At 38.5% G+C, this 23904-nt stretch overlaps 1 protein-coding gene and 1 pseudogene across 2 annotated transcripts in view; both read right to left on the bottom strand.

Annotated features, from left to right (window-relative positions):
• The window catches only part of LOC132104192 (sterile alpha motif domain-containing protein 12-like), a 98601-nt gene extending 93710 nt beyond the window's left edge, over window positions 1-4891 (bottom strand). The window contains exon 1 of one of the 2 annotated variants that reach the window (XM_059509472.1): window positions 4752-4891. In XM_059509472.1, the coding sequence (XP_059365455.1) occupies window positions 4752-4764 (13 nt within the window). In that variant the 5' untranslated portion in view covers window positions 4765-4891. Of the gene's footprint in view, window positions 1-4150; window positions 4447-4751 lie in introns of those variants that run through there. The other variant, XM_059509471.1, reaches the window with a different exon arrangement.
• Window positions 4892-8970: 4079 nt separating this feature from the next.
• On the bottom strand, window positions 8971-13565 carry LOC132104872 (actin-binding Rho-activating protein-like; annotated as a pseudogene).
• Window positions 13566-23904: the final 10339 nt, after the last annotated feature.

Raw genomic sequence — 23904 nt, 5'->3', positions numbered from 1 at the left:
TCTCGGAGTCCAATCATCTTTGTCTGGCCTTCTCAGGGATGCTATACTTGGAGATTAATGGTTACAATTTATGTTTAACTTGGTTCCCGAAAATTATAATCCACATGTAAAACTATGTGCAGCACATTTTGCTGAGGACAGCTTTCTCAATCTCAATCAGTTTAATGCCGGATTCGCAAAAAGATTATTCCTGAAAGATGGAGCAGTTCCCTATTTGTCTGGAGAAGGCGTTGTTTATGGACCACAACCGGTAAGTGTATTTTATTATTTAAATTGGTGCGTTTAACAGTTTCTGTAACTTATTACACAAAGGGCAACACTGTTTAGCTTTGTTAACTAGATGTTAGGGCTGTGCAAAAAAATCAAATGCGATTTTCATGCGCATCTCGTCAGTAAAAAACGCTCCTGTGATTATAAGTACATCTCCAGCACATGCTCCTGCCCACTTGCTTCTCAAAACTATCCCAAAAGCATTTCCAGGAGGGCAGCGAGGGCTAAGCTGGTGTCGAATCACAACACAGGAACTGCTGGCATAATCAGAACTCGTTACGTATTTCTGAAGGAGGGACTTTATAGAACAAGGAAGTCATCAATCCGTTTTTATGACAGTGAAAACAGCGGTATACAGATAGGTGAATTGTGTGAAAAATACTGTGTTTTTTTACACGCGAAACATGAACATATATTATATTGCACACTGTAAACACAATCAAAGCTTCAAAAAAGTACGAAAAACAGGACCTTTAACTTGTTAACTAATGCATAGCCTTACAAACCAATGCTCTGAAAAGTTTAGTTCAGCTCTGTGCAAGAGATCAATTCAGGCATCCAGTGAATCTACCTGCAATCTGACAGACCTGTGACAGATAATAATAACTAGCAGATGAGTTATTGATTGCAACAGTTGGAAATACATTACTTAGCATGAAAATAAGAAGATTGTCCTTGCAGAAATCCAAATGTTCATATGTAATTGCTTATAAACAAAACAGCTTGATCTGAAGATACTGAAATTGGACTTGTTTAGACAAAAATCAGCCTATATCATAAGATCTATACTAACTGACATGTACTGGAACTGCCATACCATAAAAATGTGACACATTAGAGATATTTGTTAATCACACCACGAAGAATAAAAGTGAAAAAATTCAACACTTGATGACTTGCATTGACAGCCAGTCCAGCATCTTAGGCTGACACAAGTCTGATAACATATCTCAGTATCCGATCAATCCATTCCATCCTTTACTTGGTAACAAACAATTCACTAAAAGAGGGATGATAACGTCAAATTGCTTCAATTACAGCTAAATAATCAGGTACTAAAAATACTGAAAAGCCTCTGAACATGCACACTTGTGCAACTTAATATGCTTCATTGCTGTGAACATGACAGTAGCAGCCAGCTCCTCTAGCTTCCCTAGATTCATACAAATATTAATTAGGGCTTAAATTAGACTAACTATCTTTATCCCTTCCCTTCAGCATCAACTCTCTAAAGCAAAAATAGCTATGAGCAGTGAATAAATAGACGTGAAGAGCAATCCATATTGATCCCTCCAGTGGGTGAGACAGCATTTACAGCTTACCGTCATGGCCCCTATGACTTAGAATGGAAACGTTTCAGTCTCTATACATGAGGTCTCTTTAAATATCTAACAGATCGATGCTCCCTACTTGTTCACATAGTATTCATAAGAAGAAATGTACATAATGTATCAAGATAAGCAAGCGATTTATACTTGATCTATGGTATGAGAAACAAATACTGTATATTGCTCAGGCATCAACAGATGCACAGATAACTTACTGAGGAATGCCAGCACTAGGGTTATATTTAACCTTGTAATGTTCTTGATAAAAACTGAATATTCTGTGCAAATCAAATCATCGATGGCTGACAGATGAATATGCACATATTCATATTCGTTGTGATCGTTTCAGCCTGTTAACATCAAACTTGCCTATATATTTCCAATATATACAGATATCTGAGAGCTGCAACTGAGGAGACTATTATCAGTAAATAATGACAAATTTCAGCTTTCCTTAAAACAACACGATTAAAATTACATTTTAAAAGCTGGAAAAAGAAACGTGCATCTACGTATCAATGGCATTGAGTCAAACCTCTCAAAATGGTGCATGTAACAATATTAAACCGTTTCCACCGTTTCTAAGCCTGAAATCTTCAGAAGAAAGCTGCTACATCCACACTCTGGTGTATTTCCAATATTTGAAAGGCAGCCAGTTTCAATATGAGTTGAGTGAACAGCTTTCAAGGCATCATTCTGTAAATCCTATTTCTCATTCACCAAGCATGTTGAATTTTTATGACACCATTAAATAAAAATCAAACTTGTATTCACACCTTGAGATAAGTTTCTCTCACTTGCAAACATTCTGTAACTTTACCAAATGTATGAAAGCCTCCTTTGGGTTTTCAGTACACGTATCTTTTCCTAGCCTCCAGCTTAGATACATGACAGCAATCTTTTCTACAATCTTTAAATGTTGTTTCTTCTTACATTCTAAAGAAGTGAAATTAACTTCTACAATGTCAGTGGCATGGTATTTGAGATGCCTGGGAAAATCAGTACCTGCTTGCCTTTCTCCCTTGTGACCTTCAACATAATGATTTTGTCATGATTCCCTGATCTCCAAATTCAACTAATATTCGGCATGTATTATTTGGACTGGGTCATTCTAATGTGCTGATCTGGTGCTCAAGAATCATTTCTGTTACTTAATATTTTTGTGGAAACCATGATGCACATTTTTCAGATTTAATTGATAAGTAGAAATTCCCAAAGAACAGCATTTATTTGAAGTAACATTTGTTGCAAAAGTTTACTGGCTCTTTGAATTAATTTAATGCATAATTATTTGCTGAATAAAAGTATTAATGTCTTTCAAAGAAAAAAAATTAACAAGATTATTGACCCCAAAGATGAAAAGGCAGTGTGTATATACTGTAGTTCAGAATTTTAAAACAGGTCCCCTTGCATCCTAAACAAAAACTAATGCACCATTAGACTAACTTGTCTTAGATAGGAAATAACCCTGCTGAAGGACTGCCACAAGCACTTAAATCCAAAATTGTGGTCTGAAGAACTTTAGATGTAACAAAGAACATTTTTAACATCTAAAAAAAAAATAATAATCGCCAACTCGACTGCCCTATATAGCAGAAACTGGTTCTTGTAACAACTTTCTTTTGATCAAAGATAAGAGCTTGCTCTCTTCAGAAGCTGTATTCTGGAACGATCTTTCCAGTTTCTTCAACGTTGCATACAAATTAGCAATGTGTTGCACCACATCACTCTCCCACCGTTTTGATCTTGAATCTGTTCATGGGCCTGAGAATGGAAATGTCTTTGAATGTCATACCCGATGACCAATCATGAAGCAGAATAAAAAGTGTTTTTGAGAGCCAAAGCATTTGTACAAAAACACCCAGAGCCAGATAATATATGAGATCCCTTGAAATGATATAGCAAGACTCTTTGAACAACCATTCTACAGTACAAAGAGTTTAAAATATATAATCACTCATAGTTTTGCAACAGATCTGAAGGGAGTGCCTGAAATTCCTATTTTTAGTTAATTTTTTGAAAGATTCTGTATTATTATATAATATAGGAGGGATCTTGTTTGATCCAATTAAGACTCCCCAGCCCCCATTTGTTTTCCAATCTAAAATTCTACAATCATATTTCTATAAATATGCAAGTAAACTTTTCGTTTCATAATTGTTTCGCAGTTTACATGTTGCTATATTTGCCAGCATACTGTACATGCAGGGCTATCGGGGCATGCTGTTACAAATATAAACGTAGGCTATATCATAGCACTGTACAAAGATCTTTTTTTTCCTAGGCAAGAATGGTGGAAATGTCAAATAGGGTTTTTTATTGAGGACTTTAATTCACTTCAAAAATAATATTTGACGTTAATGAGTGACAACATGTCCGAGTCATACATGTGACTTAAGTGATGTTGATACTTCACAATATTCATAACCTCAGTAAACTGGTTTAATTTGTATCGCCAATACGATACAGTAACAATCGATAAATCGTCATTCAATACAAGTTTCAAAAAATGACATCATACAGCGACACGTTGTCCTCAGAGATAAACCTACCTCGCATTGGGTTTTGAATCCAGTGGATTCCCCCGATAAGGTGTGGAGACTGCCCTAACATCATGGTACCAGAGCAGGTGGTCGAAACACAAACGAAACACCTGTCTAACAGAAGCGTCCAGCTCGCGCGCCTTATGAAAGCTGATTAATAATAACGCGCTCGCGCCAGTCCGCTGCTCCTCAATGAAAAGCGCATCGCATCTCAATGATATACGTGAAACAGTCGCCCAAAATACTGGTTCTAAATGTTAAAATGGTTATCTCGGAGTAGGAACATGCTGTATGCTGTTCTGTTCCTCTCAATGGTGTTCCGCGGTGAGATGTGAATCAGTGGGTGGACGTGCAGATGCTGAATGATGCAGATCGTGAATCTTTACAGTACATGCATAGACTGATCTCAAGCCCACGGGCCCCGTGAGCCCATCTCTATGTCATATAGGTTTCCAGCCCAAGAGAAGGACAAAGATCTGCGGCTGATCGGCAGCCAATCATAATCCCGACTGTGGGGAAGCGTTGTTTGTGTGTTTGCTGTTGAAGCGTTCTTTTCAATAAACAAATTTTTCCGCAGAAATTCATCTCTAGACATTTGTTGAAGTCTTACCTTGAACAGCCATGCTGCTACTCCATGAGTTCGCGCATCATGGGAAGGTAAAACTGTTGGTTGTCTGAGTACCCCACTCTGCCAAAGCGTCTTCCAAGTAACCACTGCCAAAGCCGAGTGTGCTGGAAAAGCGTGAAATGTGTTCCCAAAGAACCATGGGTATTGTAGTTCCACCTTAAAGTTACTGGATCTGTAACCACGTTGTTAGACCGGTTTCGACTCATTAGGCTGTAATAGTCAGCATAAGCATAACATGTTGATTTGTTTAAATATCTGTCTGTCTGTCTGTCTGTCTGTCTACGTGTTTGTTTATTTATTTAACTATGACAATTACATTTATCCAAGGCAACATACATGGGAGAATAATAGGCTGCAGGAAATCTGGATTACACATTTGAAAGCAAACTGGTTATCTGTTGTCAACTCTGATGAAAAACTCTTGATGTTTATTCATATGTTTGATGAAATTATATATATATAATTTCTGCTTTTATAAAAATTGTATACTTGTGTAACTGTGAACCTGTTGCATGCCTCTAACTCACTGAATATTATTTTTGAAAAGTTCTATTGTGACAGAGAATTCTTCATTACTATAATTTCTAACAGGTTTAAAAATACATATGTATAAATCTTAATCTATGAACTCCCATACTGTAAGTCAAAGGCACCTTTAACATTTTAGGTCAAAGTTGTTAAGCTCTTTTCTAATATGGTAGTTAGTGCAAATGTTTTTCTCTACTTTTTTTAAGCTCTAGCTGTCCATAAAGGACAACACTGAATCAGAACAACCGAAGAGCTCTTAATAAAGACCAGTTCCTGTGAAAGAGTTTGACACCCCAGGATGACACAGAAGCTAAAGTGGAGAATGCAGAGACTGAAGAGGCATCATTATAGATACAGATCACTGTCTGCGGAACTCAGGCTTTCTCAGTTCCTTTTGCATGAGTAAATACAATAATGATGAGCATCAATCCTTTAGAAAATGATGTAACATGTAAACCTACATCCCTATCACTGTATGAAATGAGCACATCACAACCTAAATCAGATGGGAATGGGAATTGTGTAAGAATATATGCCATCTATAATTATATATGGTTCATTTTGGTTCTCCTGTGTGGCAATATAAAAGTATCTTGAACAGGTTTAATTGAAGAAGAAGAAAAAAACTACACAGCATTGTTTCAAACCCACTCTAATGAATTGTCTTGGGGCTTTTGTTTGTTGTTAGTTTTGTGACAGGGAGATGGAGAACAATATCTATAGAAAGATATAGTGGAGACATCCTACATCAAGAACAAGGTCATTATCTAAGTCTCAGGAAAGTAAAACACCAGTAATTTCATTTTCCAGCTCTAAATTGTGACAATTAGAGGTCACATTCTGGCAGCTCAACAACCCTCAAGACTCTTGTTCAACCAATACCCACAGACAGCCAATGAATGCTGAGTACACTTCTAGATCACTTTCATTACAGTTGGAGCCCCTTGGTGGTCATCATGGATCCTGGAACAAATGATGTGGGAAGCCACATGAATCCAAACATTTTGGATATGACCAAGTAGCTTTTCGTGAATTATAAATTTATATGAATTTTATTATTATTATTATTATTATTATTAATCAGTGGATTATGGACACTCAGCATTGCAAATAAATAGCAAATGTGGAACATACAAAGTGTAGACTACTATTACGCCATTCTTTTAAATTGAAACCTTCAGGTGGAGCTAAAGAGCTCGCCTGTCCATCAGGTCCAGGTATAAGATTTTTTTAATCCACATTTTTATGTTATGATAAAGCACTTCCTCTAAAGGTTTTTTTTTTTCTTTTATCCGCATTCCTGAAGATTACGGTCAGCTCTTGTTTTTCTGGATTCCAGACAAATGACAATCAAAGAATGTATGTTTGGCATTACTTATCAGTGTGATATGTGACTGAATACATTGTTATGCTATATGACTATCTTCATGCACTTACTGTAGGTTGACACAATTCCAGTAAGCTTCCCATAAACATGCTGCCATTTTTTGCTGTGATGTATTGTATTTTAAAAGATTGCAGGCATTTTTAATTTTATTTCAATTTTAAATCACCTTAATAAAAAAGGTTGTTCTTGTGTTTCTTGTAATGTAGGCTACTTCCGAATTTCCAAATTGTCAAAATACAGCATCTACAGATGAATATGTTAAGGACAGGTTTTTGTAATAATATTTATACTAATTAAAACAAAGGCCCATCTTGTTTTTCTCAAATACTTGCATTTTATTGGTTCTTCAGCAGTTATTTGGGGTGATTAAAGGGATACTCCACCCTAAAATGGATGAAAACCCGGAGGCATGAGACTGTCCCATAGACTGGCAAGTAAAAAACACTGTCAAGGTCCATAAAAGGTATGAAAAGCCATCGTCAGAATACTCCATCTGCCATCAGATGTGTAATCTGGGTTATATGAAGCGACCGGAACACTTTTTGTAATAGAAGAAAACAAAAATAATGACTTTATTCAATAATTCCTTTGTCAACGGTCTCCTCTGTGTCACTCCATTTCACCATGCTGCGTATGCTCTTCTGTGTCACAGAAGAGGACACACAAGAGCATGTGCAGCACACAAAAAGTGTTCCGGTTGCTTCATATAACCCAGATTACACCTCTTATGGCAGATGGAGTATTCTGATGACGACTTTTCATACCTTTTATGGACCTTGACACTGTTATTTATTTGGCAGTCTATGGGACAATCTCAAGCCTCCAGGTTTTTCATCCAAAATATTTTAAATTGTGTTCCGAAGACAAACAGAGCTTTTACGGGTTTGGAACGACATGGGGTAAGTGATTAATGGCAAAAAAAATTTTTGGGGGTGGAGTAACCCTTTAAGGTGCCATGTAGCTCCACTGTTAAGCCCCTGTATAGTTCTTTAAAAGGTTCTCAAGCTCTTCCTTAGTCTAGTTAGGGAAAAGATTAAAAATGACATTAAATTAGGGTGTATTTACTGAAGATAAAGTGATTCTCAACCTTTTTTGCTCTAAAGGCCCCCCATGAGGAAAAAGGAAGCTTTTGCCACAGTAGTAAATACCCATTCATAGCAGACAAATGAGAGTGGAATAACATATCTAAGTAGGAGAATGGGATTCCTCTTACAGTTCTACATAACACCATTTGACAAAGGTGCTATATATAGCACTTAAAGGGTTAGTTTACCTGAGAATTAAAATTTGTCCATCATCTACTCGCCCTTTGAAGCATCCTGTATGTGTATGTGACTGTATGTGACTTTCTTCTTTCAGAATAATCCAACTGGAGTTATATTAAAAATTGTCCTTGCTCTTCCAAGCCTTCCGATGGGGTAAGGGGGTGTTTGTTGTCAACAGTTCAGAAGATGTGAAATAAAGTGCCGCATCTGTAATAAAACGTCCCTCACACGGCTCTGGGAGTGAATAAAGGCCCCCTGTAGAGAATCCATGCGTTGTAAGATTTCAAACGTAATAAACTTCTAAACTTCTCACTTCTGCTGTCTGTCTTCTGTTTTATTACAGCTGACAACAAACACCCGCTTACTCCCTTTGAAAGGCTTGGAAGAGCAAGGACAATATTTAATATAACTCCGATTTAATTATTCTGAAAGAAGAGAGTCACATACACATAGGATGCTTGAGGGGTGAGTAGAAGATGGACGGATTTTCATTCTCGGGTGAACTTACCCTTTAAAGTGGTTTCCCTATGATTATAAGCGAATGAACCACTTTTAGTGCTATTTAGCACCATTTTTTGTTTAGAGTGTACATCATGTACTAAATGCAGAGATAATATCCAGATTTTAATGACCGCAAAAACATGGCAAAGAGGAAATGGTAGCGTTATCGCTCCCTATCGCACTGCTCCCTCTTCTGGACGATTTACAATATGACTGAATAAGTTATCAGAGCAGCCCTTATTATAGCTACTGTATAGCCTTTTAACATTGTTAGCTTTACAAACTATGATTCAATTAAATAAATCTTTGTTCATGCATACACATAAGTGAGCAAACACGGCAAGAGCTGAGACTGCTCAGAAAACTCAGTCTGCAAACTTACAAACCGTAATACATACATATAAACACATAGAAACATAATAATTTAATAATACAATTTAACATACATTTCTGTATTTTATCAGAAGCATTAAGATCTTTCAGATTAAGTTAAGAATCACCACACAGTGTCAGTCTTCTGTCATACTAACAGTGTAATTATGACTCCATCATCTTTGCCTTGCCACAGCATCTCCCCTTCAAAAGCTACCTTACCATGCTTCCTGCCGCTCATTAGCATGCCAGCACCTTTATCAGAGATCCGCACATATCTGTCAAACAGATCGCCAAAAGTCAGTCTAGTGTAACAATCTGAACCCAGGTCCGCCATCCTTATGATGAAGCACATGTCATCTATCTCCCGGTGGATGTGTGCTTCTGCATGTTTGGCCCTCTCTGCTGTCTTGCAGCCCTCTTTGGGCCTGCTGGTGCCCTCTTCACCCTTCCCCAGACATGTTGACATGGATTACTCATAATCAAAGTCCTCGCTGAAGGGGTTGAGCTTCTGATTGATGGTATGCTCCAATGCCCAGTTTTGCCAGAGGCTTTTTAAGTTGACCACAGCGCTGTTTTTTTTTTTTTTTACAAGGCCGTCCTTCTTTCTCCTAAGAAGATTGTGCATATTATTTATTAAATAATGCAAATTGTAATGCTAGTATGCTACTTACAAATAAAATGCAACATTGTATTGACTGTATGTAGTTTTGTGTATTTTTTCTACTTTGTAGGCCCACAGTTTAATGTGTGGAATTCACAGCAGTAAATATTTCACTGATCATTACAGTGGTTAGCTGTACAAATGTATTTTTAGCTGCCATAAAGTGATCTGCATTTTTTTGTTTAAGTGACGTGACATACAGCCAAGTATGGTGACCCATACTCAGAATTTGTGCTCTGCATTTAACCCATCCAAAGTGTGAACACACCCAGAGCAGTGGGCAGCCATTTATGCTGCAGCACCCAGGGAGCAGTTGGAGGTTCAACGCCTTGCTCAAGGGCACCTCAGTCATGGTATTGCCAGCCAAAGACTCAAACCCACAACCCTAGGGTTAGGAGTCAAACTCTCTAACCACTAGGCCACAACTTCCTTCATGACTTCCTTTTTCGCAATATTTCATAATCTCTCAACAAACTCCCAGAACAGATGTTTGGAGGGAGCATGGGAAAGAAACATAGGCCATTAACCTTGTAAGAAGTGAGTGAACCATCAGAATAATAAGCAAATCTTTTCAAAAATATTTTCATCTTTCATTCAAAAACGCTGATTCATTCAGTACCAAAACAAATGATTTTTATAGAGTGAGATTGTAATTGTAATTATGAGTTGGGAAGTCGTGGCCTAGTGGTAAGAGAGTTTGACTCCCAATCCTAGGGTTGTGGGTTTGAGTCTCGGGCAGGCAAAACCACGCCTGAGGTGCCCTTGAGCAAGGCAACAAACCCCCAACTGCTTCCTGGGTGCTGCAGCATAAATGGCTGCCCACTGCTCCGGGTGTGTGTTCACTGCTGTGTGTGTGCACTTTGGATAGGTTAAATGCACTCACTAACTGAATAATCAATTGAACATTTTGTCAAAAACACAAATTCATTCGGAAATTAAACTGAAACAATCATTTAATGGTTCATTCAGAAACACTACTAACTTGGAGACACAATGGTTAATTCTGCTGTGGATTTTTTATTTTATTTTATGTATATATTTTTTATTCATTTTTTGATGTCAAATGTTGGCGGAGTTGATCTGAATAATCAGTATGGCTGTAAAGCTTGTGTTGTATTGTTTATATTACTAAGTATTATAGCCTCATGAAAGCCCTATTGGTGAATAAATGGTGCAGATTACTCACACAACTCACACTTATAAATACACTGATTTACAACATCTAAATATTACCCCAGACTAACATTTCATACCCAACTGAAAGATCACAAAACGAATGCTCTATCACTTTTTGTTCTAAAAACAACAACAAAATTACACATTTTATCTTATCTGTTAATAGAAGACCAGAACTTACCTGAGAGCAGTGGATTTTTTGATTGTGAGCGCAGACTCTGTATTTTCATTCGTCCTATTATTCGCTGTATCTTCCTGGTTGGTTCCTAGCTGCAGGCTTCTATCCTTATTATCACCACCGCCCTCCTGAGCCTGCTTTTTTATCCTTTTGCATTTCCTTCCAGCCTCATGTCAGCTACAAAACCATGTTGGAGCACTTTCTGTGGCGCGTTTGTGGCCCTTTCTGGCTAAGCATCTTGTCCAGTTCATTTGTGGCCACGTCCTTACAGATGCTTTTGTTTAAAAAGTCAACATTTCCTTGTCAAAGTTTTCACACCTTGTGCGGTTTTGATGCATGACTTCCCGATGGCCTTGTATTTTTTTTAGGGTCCTGATTGGAAAAAAAACAGTGCAGACTACAGACTTAAAATATTGTTGGCGTTGGTAAAGTGTGTCTGTGCACTCGTCAGCCAGCAGAGGTCCTCATAACAATAGTGTTCCAATTTGAATGGCTGAGAAGAGCTCTCATAAAATGCAGACTATCATTAGAACATAGCACAATCATGTGCAGATGTTGAGATAAAGGGAGATCATCCAGGATAAATTGGGTCATTTTGCAATCCAGGTCAAATGTTGAGGCCCCAAATTCCCTTTGTGTTTTGAACTGATATCATTTAAATGACCTCATCTCACCCCTCACTTTCCCAAATACTCAGTAAAAGAAAACTGATGGCTAAGTGCACTTATGCAGTTTTGATTGTTCATGACTTCCATCTGATTTAAAAATACTAATTGCGACATAGCTCGCTCTCAGCACACAATTAATTCCTTCCATAATACCTAATTTAACTAATCTAATACACAAATATTTGTCCTACACTAGCCCTCATATGGTTTCCATTGCAACTAAGCTTTCAACTGATTTGTTAATCATTGGTATGGATGGGTACCTCATCCTAAAAGCCAGGTGTGAATTGACTTTCCAAAAATCTGGTATGGCTGTCTGTGCTAGACATATGGTCCAGTGGTTCCTTCATCCATCTGGGCTGAAAATCTCTCCTGGTCAAAGCAGTCCATAAAGTCCAGAGTCAGATGAGTAAAAGCAGCAGTACCTACTGGTGTGTGTCACTCTTGCCTGTTTCTCTGCCTTTCTGTTTGTTTTTCAATTCCTCCAAGTCTAAAACCATTCCTGAGCTTGTTTTGTTTGGCCATCACAGCTAATTGAGCAGACACAGACTTCGCTGCACTACCCGAAGCCCTGGGGTTTCTGATTTGCATATCATTCTGAGCAGGGAAATATAATTTATGATGTGGTAATATGTCTCTGATTAAAAACACCATAAAGTGTTAAATGCTGATAAAAAGAGGTAAATGCATTACTTTGCTTTAACAGTTTACAGACAAAGCTTTTGGTTTTCAAAGTATTTGCAGTGTGTGGAACACACTGCCATTGAAATAACTTTTTTTTTGTCCCGAAAAGTAACAGTTTTGAAAAATTATACTTAAGGGTTTTATTCATAGTTATTACAGAATATTTGTACTGTGAGTATCATATTGCATTGTGTTGTTTTTGGAGTAGCTATTCAACTTTACCTGCCAACCATGAATAAAAAATACCTGCAAGACCGTACAGTAGAGGAAAACAGGTCCCAAATCTGAGGCAGACATAAAAATTAAACAGAAAATTATGATAAACAAAACATCCTCATCCTTCATGGAGAATAACCTAAGTGAAGTGTTGCCTCGAACATTTTGGGCGTTCTACAAAGTCAACAGTGTCAGCTCATGGGCTTCAAATCTGTCTCTTATCCAATATAGCTCTACTGCAATGAAAAATATTGATTGTATTTCGCTGTCTTGAGTGGCCTCATAAATAAATTAAATTGATGGTAAATTAGCTTGTACATGATTAGATTGTTGGCAGCAAACCTGCCAACAGGCCAAATCTTATGACATTGCAAGAGCACGATTCTCACCCTTCTCTGCTTGCGGATCGCTGCCTTTAATGAAGGCAGTCCTCCCTGCTCCTAATCTCGCGTTTCCTCTGTTTCGAAGTAAGAAGAAACAATGTAGCTCTCTCCAATTCCTCAATTCATCTGTGTGCCTCTCATGTGAAAGTGAAAGTGGCATGACATGAAGCCAAGCATGGTGAACCATACACCAAATTTGTGCTCTGCATTTAATCCATCCAAGTGCACACACACAGCAGTGAGTGAACACACACCTTGAGCAGTGGGAAGCCAACCCAGGGAGCAGTTGGGGTCTGGTGACACTGCTGGTCATTCACTCCCCCCCCCCCCCAACTACAATCACTGCTGGTACTGAGACTCGAACCAACAACCTTTGGCTTACAAGTCCGATTCTCGGCATAAACAACACTGCCCAAAATGGACGGTGAGCAGATCAAGATTCTAACCATGGCTGTGGAGAATCTCAGTCTGGCTTGATCGGCTCCAGATGAGCCCACCCGCAGCCTTCTTGACAAGTGGTACCTAAAGGGACGCCATCAACATTCCTCCTGCCAAGAGCCCGCCCTGTTCCTGCTGGCAGTTCATTAAGAACTCACCATGGCATTGCGAGAACCCAACTCACCGCATGTTAATCCCTCTACTTCTACCGCTCTCACCACTGTTGACGGTGCTGAAGAATGAGGTTGTAGCAAGCTCCCCCTCTGGAAGAGGCAGTCGCTGTGCATCTGTGCCCTCAATCTGCCCTCGGGTTAAAAGTCCATGCAGTGCACCCATTCAAGCCCTGAAGGACTACCTCAGCCCTTGCAAAAAAGTCTTATTTAGTGGCTAGCCAGGCTGGCTCAGCACTCCACATGATGGTAGAGCTCCAAATATTCCAGGCCAAATTTCTCTGCACCATGGAAAAGTCTGGCCAGAGTTCTGAAGCCTTCAAAGAGCTGTGCACAGCGACTGACTTGGCTCTACGTGTTACTAAGTCCACAGCGCAGATGATTGGCAAGGCCATGGCCCACTAGGTGGTGCTGGAGCAAACTAAAACTAAATCTTACAGAGATCAGAGATGCTGACAAGGTCGCCTTATTATAGACACCAGTTTCTCCCAAGTCACAATTTGGATGGATTTGTCAAGCAGTTTACAGCGGCACAAAAAAAGGAAATGATTCACTTCCTGCCAAAGCACTCCAGTGCGGTAGCAGTACCAAGTTGCCAGAAGGTTCCAGTCTGTCAGCAGCCTGCAAAGACGGTGCCATCTAAACCCCAGCCTAAAGCTGAGTGGTCTTTCTGGGGACAATTAATGGTTCAGGTCACACTCCCTTCACAGGTTGGCTTGACACTTTTTATGGGCACAAGGCAAACTCCTCTCACTGAGGGCAGTTCATGTGCCGGGCAGCCTGAACCAAGGGGCAGGCATGTTGTCCAGGTACAATGCGGTTCCAGGAGACTGGAGACTGCATCCCCAAATGGTCCAAATGAACTGGTCTGTCTTCGGTTGGTGAAGAGGTAGACCACTTCACCTCAGAAGACAACTTTTGCTGCCAAATTGTATTTTTTGAAGCAGCAAGATACCCTGGCCCACAAATGGCCAAGTGTTCGTCTATATGAATCCACCCAGTTACCCTGCTTCCTTAGGTCGTCAGACGGGTCAGTGAATCCAGATGCTCAGTTCTCTTGGTGGCCCCACTTTGGAGGAATCAGATATGGTTTCCCTAGTTGATCCAGCTGCTATCGTCAGCCCCTTGGCTGATACCCGTGAGGAAGGAAGGACTTTCTTTCTCAAGCAAAGGGCATGATTTGGCATTCCCAGTCAGAGCTGTGGAGCCTTAATGTTTGGCTCCTCAACGGGAGCCTTTGCAGCTCCCAAACAGTGTAACTAATACCATTTTAGAGGCTAGAGCTCCATTAACAAGAAGTCTTTATTCCCTGAAATGGTTAGTCTTTTGTGACCGGTGTGCAGCGTGGAGCTTATTACAGACGAAGATGGCTCCGGTACTATGAATCTATCAATTTTCAGGTGCAAGTGTATACAAAAAGTTACGAGTTATGTGACAGATCGCAAAATATCATGTTTCAGTGTTTTGACTCGTGGCACGCGGCAACTGACAGAACATGACATATTTGGTGCGAGGGTTGGCAAGACCAGTGGAGTAGTTTTTCCTGACAGGTTGAATTATATTACATTCTGAATATATTTTTAAATACGTTATATTAAATTCAATTAAACTCATTTCAGCTCATGAAGCTCTCTCCTAACGAGCTGATAATCTCAATCAGGTGTGTTAAATAAGGGAGATATGCAAAATGTGCAGAGTAGGGGTTCCCCAGAACCAGGATTAAGAACGACTGATTTAATATAATATATTTTAATGTCTCATCTGAAGGATGCTCCTTTCCACAGTCTAAAGTCACCGTCATTATACTAGGACTTTTGCACCCTTTTAAGCCAGCAAATGATCACCCCCTTCTGGCGGGACTAGCTTTAGTAAGGGACCAGACTGCATTTGTAGTCATTGCCTTAATAGAGCTGCTCTAATAGAGGGGTAGCGCATCCTGACAAGCTCAATACTCAATATCTGGATGCACTACCCGCTTAAACAAATTCATGATTAAGTTGGGGAATTAATGACAACTGAATGTCAGGAGGCCAGTTTAATGCCTTATATGAACTACGCTCCTTTTTCCGTTCTAACACTTTATCAAAAGGTTGCTTCTTTTTTTTTTATTCTGAATCCGTTTTGTTATGCTAAGACTTTTGCACCCATACAAGTCATGAATGAGCACCTCCTTCTGCCCAGACTAAAACTAGCTCCTGCAGCAAGCTAGGATTTTTTATTTGTATTTTTATTTATTTTTTTAATGATGATGACAGAATGTCAGGAGGCAAGTTTAAGGAATCCGCCGATCTTTATGAGTTTGCAGCTGAGTTAGTATCCCTATGGAGAAGTGTTACGCAAACTCAGCTAGCCATGACCTCATGCTACAGAGTTAGTGTGTCAGACACTAAATCTCCTGAGGGTAGAGTAAGTACATCCATTATAACATTTTCTGAGAAACATAGCACCATATAATGGTATTAAAAACAAAGGATATAAAAGAGTTCAGCTGGATATTTAAGGAGGACAGGGCCATACCGTGTTAACATGCTTCCTTTCTACTACAGTGAGGTATAATTAAGAGATCTTGCCTTTTTGTGTGTGTTACATGATTAATTGTCCCTCATCTTTTCTGTGCTGTAACAGTTGGGCTTTGGGACAAAATGGATAGAAAATCATTCTTACACAAACAATCATCCTTGACTGTCTGTGCAGATTACCTGAGATCCTTACAAGACGATATAGAAACCTTTCTTAACACACATGTGACTGACGCAAAGAGATGTTTTCTAGATGTTCTAAAGGTAATGGATACAATGAACAACTTTTCAAACAATGTTGCTGGGCGATGTTGCCATCAATGGGCAACCAGTTTGATGCTACCTCCTTGTGGTCAGATCCACTTACATTGAGTTGTAGCTTCATTTTGTCTGTGTTTTGTTTAATTTAATTTTTAATTTTTTGTAAACCCATGGTTGTTTCAAAATTCTTATAGTGTTGGGTCCACCGATTCCTTCTGGGCTGCCTGTTAGAGATTTAGCACCCAGTTATGCCCCCCCCCCCACCCCAATCTTTGCTTGATCGGACTGGCATACAAAACTGCAGTCCCATATAATAAGGTCACTGAAAGCAAACAACAATTCTTCTTTTTATCAAGGGCATGATTCTATGAGGTTCTACGTTGCTGTGCTCCAAAAACATTAGGATTGCCGCTAGTGAAATAAAGGTTAATGCTACTGAGCAAACGAACAAACAGAGCTTTTCTCAGAGCACATTCACAGTCAATCACTTCAGTGTGGTTGAGGGGAAGGACCCTCTTGTGTATGATTTAGCTGTGGCTAACTGGACGAGAGGAAGTCTGATGAACAAGCCTTTGATGGCCTTGTGGCTCGCGGCTCCATCATAACTCTTCTGAACACCTCCCTCCTTCCATTGCCCAAGTCTCTTTTCATTACCTCAGCCCATTCCCTCTCTCCCTTCAGCCTCAAAACCAAATTTCACTCTTACGCTCATTCATCCATCCATCACCATGATCACCCTCTGGACTTCCAAAAGGGGGAGAGAAGTCCCAAACCACTAATTTTGTGTTTACACTTTCATTTCCCTTTCAGACTCAAAATCAGTGAAGTCTGACAATAGAAAACAGGGAAGTCTCCAGGGCAACAGAGTATCTATTCCTCTAAAAACCGAGGATGTGCCAGTAACCACGATTGCATTTTAAAAATTGAAGAACCTGACATCCACAAGTTGTTACATATTTAAAATGAACTATTTACTCATTGGTGTCGCAGTGAGGTTGTCTGTTTCTCAGGCACTTAAAACCCTAGAATTGACCCAAAATTGTAATTCTGTCACCGTTTACTCACCTACATTTTGTTCCAAATACTGTATTGTTTTCTGTCTTCCATGGATCACAAAAGAAGAAATTTTGCACAATGTCATTCCAACTCACCATGTTGAGATCGGTCATGGTTAATGTGAACCTGGCATGATTCTTAAGATGTTTCAATGTGTACAAGTGTGAATGGAAGGGCATTCAGCTAATATCTGCAAAACAGGCTCATTGAAAAACTATTCCTGCTTTCCTTCCTACATACAAATGACTGCAGTTTCAAACAAGACTAATGGCATTAAAAGAATGAAGGCTTTTATTACTTTTCACACAAATTATGGTTACAGGACAGATTATCAGTTAATAAAGTTTTTGGTTTTTCACGGTTCCTTGCACAATACTACTATGCTATGCTACATTTTTTCTGATGTTGTAAACCTGCTCAGTAGCTCATCTGGTACAGCATGGCAGTAGCTACAGTATGTGGCGCGCTTGGGTATGAGTCTCGTAAAAATCATGATAAAAATGATCAAACATTTGCAGAAGCAAGCTATCATAGCATTGTTGTCTCAGCAAATGTGGTTTATTATACTTTTGCTAGAGTTAACACTGTTAGTTAGGTTTAGTGTAGGTGGTATTTTTTTATTTTTATTTTCAAATGTGTTAGAGCAGGGCCTTAGCTGGGGTTTGCGGGGCCCCGGTGAAGGTTGTACCAGTGGGCCCTGTTTGAAAGTGTTTAATTTGTATGTTCGTTCATTTTTATTTATTTGTGCTAATTGCACAATGTTTAAGTTGTTTCATGTTTGTAGGTGTCCAGGTACAAAAAACACATAATTAAATATAAAATAGCACTGCATAGTCTTCACTGTAAAAACTTCATTAACAGTCCAACCAAAATGTATTTAGACACCTTCAACATTTCTTACATTATCACAGTTTATTTACTCTAGTTTATAAAATGGTAATAAAATATGAGAAGAACTCAGGAGAGTTAAACTTTCAGAACACATTCATCTTGATAATGTCAGATAACTTATGAAGAAAGATATGTAATGGATTACAATCAACAAAACTTCAGATAATTGTTAGTATGACAATATTTATATAACTATCAATACTTTGTTGACTAATTACCAAGCAATGCTTAATTTTGTTCAGTCTGTGGTGTGAAAAGGTTGCATTAGCAATTCAGGAAAAAAACACGTTAAGTAAAACATGGTGGAGTCAAAGTGTCTGAATAATTTTTGGTCCCATTTTTTTTCTATCAATTTCACTAGTAGTCCACTGTATGACGTTTTCTTGGGTATAATATGTCACAGTTCATTTTATTTTGCTATACTCACTTACCTAAACGAATTATAGTGTCCTGCACCTACTATTAGGCTAAAACTTTTTTTTTTTTTTTTCAAAAATAATAAATGGTGTCAGAATAATTTTTGTTTTTTATTCTGCACTCATTCTTGTTAAAACTACAAAGTAATTCAGTCATGAGCAGTGAGTAATTTTCTTTCTTTAATTTTCTTGGATAAACATTACAGCCGCTATCAGCTAAATTAAAAAAAAAAGTGAAGTGACATTCAGCCAAGTATGGTGACCCATACTCAGAATTTGTGCTCTGCATTTAACCCATCCGAAATGCACACACACACAGAGCAGTGAACACACACACACTGTGAGCATACACCCAGAGCAGTGGGCAGCCATTTATGCTGCGGCGCCCGGGGAGCAGTTGGGGGTTCGATGCCTTGCTCAAGGGCACCTAAGTCGTGGTATTGAAGGTGGAGAGAGAACTGTACATGCACTTCCCCCACCCACAATTCCTGTCGGCCCGGGACTCGAACTCACAACCTTTCGATTGGGAGTCCGCCTCTCTAACCATTAGGCCACGACTTCCCACATTTTTTTTTTTTTTTTTTTTTTTTTTTTTTTTTCTTTTTTAGTTTTTTTTGTTTTTTAGTGAGACAATGTTAAGAGACAATGAACGCATCCGATATAATACACATCCAATTTCTTTCTCAATTGTTTACTTTCACTTAAGAAATAACTGACAGTTTTTTCGAACATACTTTCCAAGACGGGTATTTTGACATATTTTGTATGTTTTTGTCGGTACAAGAGCAAGAAGAAGCAAATTCGGTGTTCAAGTGTTTTGAGACGCACATCTCTCTGCGTAAGCCCTGAACACCAGAACACTGCGGTGCTGAATTAGGCTCTTTCACATCCTTTTCTGTTTGTTTAAGCTGCGATTTGTATTTGTTCGTTCAGGTGCAGGATGAAGTTCGAGGAGAAATTCGCAGATGAGAGCTCGGTTCAGTGTTGCTGTCTGTGATCCGCGGCTCTGAGACTGTGAAATGCGTGTGCACCGAACACAGCGGTGTTTGAATGTTTTAAACTCTTTTGAATGTTTAAATTGTAATGTGGCCAGGCTTAAAAACACATGAAAATGACACGCTTTCGTGACCACACGCAGCAGTGGCCTATCGCCGGGGGCCCCATCTCGGCCGTGGGCCCCAATAATCGTCACCACCTTTCACTCCACTTGCGACGGCCCTGTGTTAGACCATTAACCTTTTAGCACCACTCACTTGCCATAATATGTACAGCAATCGGTGAAAAAAAAAAAAAACATGGTAAGATCCATATTCATTAGTTTCAAATGAACAAGAGTCTTGCAGGCTACTTTTATGGAGCTTTTTTTACTTCACTTCACTGAAGTGATGACACTGTCAAAATTCTATTTTCATCTGTTAAACAAGCAGTGCCTGCACAACCATTTATGAAACCTAGTTTGAACAAACAATGAATGAAACATTCCTTATGAAAAAGTAGTATACTTTATATTTTTTAAAAGTAGTATAGTTTACTTTACTTAGTATACTTAAGTAAAGTTCAAGTATATATAAAAATAATATTTTTAAGTATACTCTATGTAGAATGCCAATATCAGTGTTCTTGTATCCTACAGAAAAGCATTAAAAACTGCTAGATCCGATTACTTTTCTTCTCTTTTAGAAGAAAACAAACATAACCCCAGGTATTTATTCAATACAGTGGCTAAATTAACGAAAAATAAAGCCTCAACAAGTGTTGACATTTCCCAACACCACAGCAGTAATGACTTTATGAACTACTTTACTTCTAAAATCGATACTATTAGAGATAAAATTGCAACCATTCAGCCGTCAGCTACAGTATCACATCAGACAGTGCACTATAGACCCCCTGAGGAACAGTTCCACTCATTCTCTACTATAGGAGAGGAAGAATTGTATAAACTTGTTAAATCATCTAAACCAACAACATGTATGTTAGACCCTATACCATCTAAGCTCCTGAAAGAGGTGCTTCCAGAAGTCATAGATCCTCTTCTGACTATTACTAATTCCTCATTGTCATTAGGACATGTCCCCAAAACCTTCAAACTGGCTGTTATTAAGCCTCTCATCAAAAAACCACAACTTGACCCCAAAGAACTAGTTAATTATAGACCAATCTCGAATCTCCCTTTTCTGTCCAAGATACTAGAAAAGGTGGTATCCACACAATTATATTCCTTCTTAGAGAAAAATGGTATATGTGAGGATTTCCAGTCAGGATTTAGACCGTATCATAGTACTGAGACTGCTCTTCTTAGAGTTACAAATGATCTGCTCTTATCATCTGATCGTGGGTGTATCTCTCTATTAGTTTTATTGGATCTTAGTGCTGCGTTTGACACAATTGACCACAACATTCTTTTGCATAGACTTGAATACTTTGTTGGCATCAGTGGAAGAGCATTAGCATGGTTTAAATCATACTTATAAGACCGCCATCAGTTCGTAGCAGTGAATGAAGATATATCCTATTGATCACAAGTGCAGTATGGAGTACCTCAAGGCTCAGTACTAGGGCCGCTACTCTTCACGCTTTATATGTTACCCTTGGGAGATATCATCAGGAAACATGGTGTTAGCTTTCACTGTTATGCTGATGATACTCAGCTCTATATTTCTTCGCAGCCCGGTGAAACACACCAATTTGAAAAACTAATGGATTGCATAGTCGATATAAAAAACTGGATGACGAGTAATTTCTTACTGCTAAATTCTGAAAAAACAGAGGTGTTAATTATAGGACCTAAAAACTCTGCTTGTAATAACCTAAAACACTGTCTAAGACTTGATGGTTGCTCTGTCAATTCTTCGTCATCAGTTAGGAGCCTAGGTGTGCTACTTGATCGCAATCTTTCCTTAGAAAGCCACATTTCTAGCATTTGTAAAACTGCATTTTTCCATCTCAAAAATATATCTAAATTACGGCCTATGCTCTCAATGTCAAATGCAGAAATGTTAATCCATGCATTTATGACCTCAAGGTTAGATTATTGTAATGCTTTATTGGGTGGTTGTTCTGCACGCTTAGTAAACAAACTACAGCTAGTCCAAAATGCAGCAGCAAGAGTTCTTACTAGAACCAGGAAGTATGACCATATTAGCCCGGTCCTGTCAACACTGCACTGGCTCCCTATCAAACATCGTATAGATTTTAAAATATTGCTTATTACTTATAAAGCCCTGAATGGTTTAGCACCTCAGTATTTGAATGAGCTCCTTTTACATTATAATCCTCTACGTCCGCTACGTTCTCAAAACTCAGGCAATTTGATAATACCTAGAATATCAAAATCAACTGCAGGCGGCAGATCCTTTTCCTATTTGACGCCCAAACTCTGGAATAACCTACCTAACATTGTTCGGGAGGCAGACACACTCTTGCAGTTTAAATCTAGATTAAAGACCCATCTCTTTAACCTGGCATACACATAACATACTAATATGCTTTTATTATCCAAATCCGTTAAAGGATTTTTAAGCTGCATTAATTAGGTAAACCGGAACCGGAAACACTTCCCATAACAACCTATGTACTTGCTACATCATTAGAAGAATGGCATCTACGCTAATATTTGTCTGTTTCTCTCTTGTTCCGAGGTCACCGTGGCCACCAGATCCAGTCTGTGTCCAGATCAGAGGGTCACTGCAGTCACCCGGATCCAGTACGTATCCAGACCAGATGGTGGATCAGCACCTAGAAAGGACCTCTACATCCCTGAAAGACAGCGGAGACCAGGAAAACTAGAGCCCCAGATACAGATCCCCTGTAAAGACCTTGTCTCAGAGGAGCACCAGGACAAGACCACAGGAAACAGATGATTCTTCTGCACAATCTGACTTTGCTGCAGCCTGGAATTGAACTACTGGTTTCGTCTGGTCAGAGGAGAACTGGCCCCCCAACTGAGCCTGGTTTCTCCCAAGGTTTTTTTCTCCATTCTGTCACCGATGGAGTTTCGGTTCCTTGCCGCTGTCGCCTCTGGCTTGCTTAGTTGGGGACACTTCATCTACAGCGATATCGTTGACTTGATTGCAAATAAATGCACAGACACTATTTAACTGAACAGAGATGACATAACTGAATCCAATGATGAACTGCCTTTAACTATCATTTTTGCATTATTGACACTGTTTTCCTAATGAATGTTGTTCAGTTGCTTTGACGCAATGTATTTTGTTTAAAGCGCTATATAAATAAAGGTGACATTGACATTGACATTGTATACTTGTGTACTGTTTCAATACTCCTTGGGACTAAATTGGAAAACTTTCTAGTAAATAAAAGTATACTTTAAGTATAACAGTAGCAAATTTTGAGTACATAACTAGTTTACCTCTATGTTTGTAGTTTGTACTGCAATTATACTAAAAGTGAACTTATACTGTAGGTTTACTGACAGTTAACTAATTAAATACTTTGTACATTTGAAGTATAGTCTCAGACAGTAAACTACTAGTTTAGTAGTTTTATACTGCAAGTATACTCATAAGTTTTCTTTAAGTAAACTTTACATCATACTCTAAGTATAATAGTACAGTATGTCCCTATTTAGGGTTTAATGTGTATATATTATGTTGTATGAATATCTGAACATACAAAACATCCAAAGAAAGAACAAAGAAATCTGCTTGTAAACAAAAACATTTTATTCAAGCTTCATGCATTATTTTTTTAAACACTTTATAGTGTTCATAACAAATAAAGAAATAACATTTTGAACAAAAAGCTGAAAAAAAGACTATGAATCGGATTCAGAATGATAATCAAAACATAGAAAGAGTCGATCAACACCCCAAAGCTTGACTGTAATTATTACCTCAAAATCGGTAAACATTTTACAGTTTTGATGCTTTTTCATGTCAGATGATCATGTCAAGTCAAGTATACTTAAATGTAATTTTAAGTATATTTCTGAGGAGCACATAAAGCCCATTTCTGAGAAGTACATTAAAAGTAAACTAAATGCATACTTTCCTATTTTTTGTTTAAAAGAAGCATACTAATAGCACACTTGAATAAACATATTTTTCGTAAGGGATGCTGAAACCTAAAATATAAATTAAATAAGCTGAATTAATAATAAAAAATAAAAAGATTTAAAATTTCCCCAAACGGTACAATCCTCAACTTCAACATGTTTTAAACTCACCCTGGGAATACGTTCAAGTGGTCCTGTGCCAAAGAAATTCCAGAATATTTTTTTCTGTTCGCTTCCCTCAATCTAACTTACGGGAAAAGATTTCTGGACTGTGACGCATTATTCATTAAAAGGTTATATCTGGTTTATTTCTGGAACTTTGAATACACAGAAACATGCTGA

This window comes from Carassius carassius, chromosome 25 (genome assembly GCF_963082965.1).
Source record: "Carassius carassius chromosome 25, fCarCar2.1, whole genome shotgun sequence".
Taxonomy (NCBI): domain Eukaryota; kingdom Metazoa; phylum Chordata; class Actinopteri; order Cypriniformes; family Cyprinidae; genus Carassius; species Carassius carassius.
Note: the sequence above shows the minus strand (reverse complement) of the source record. Positions and strands in the feature narration are given on the sequence as shown.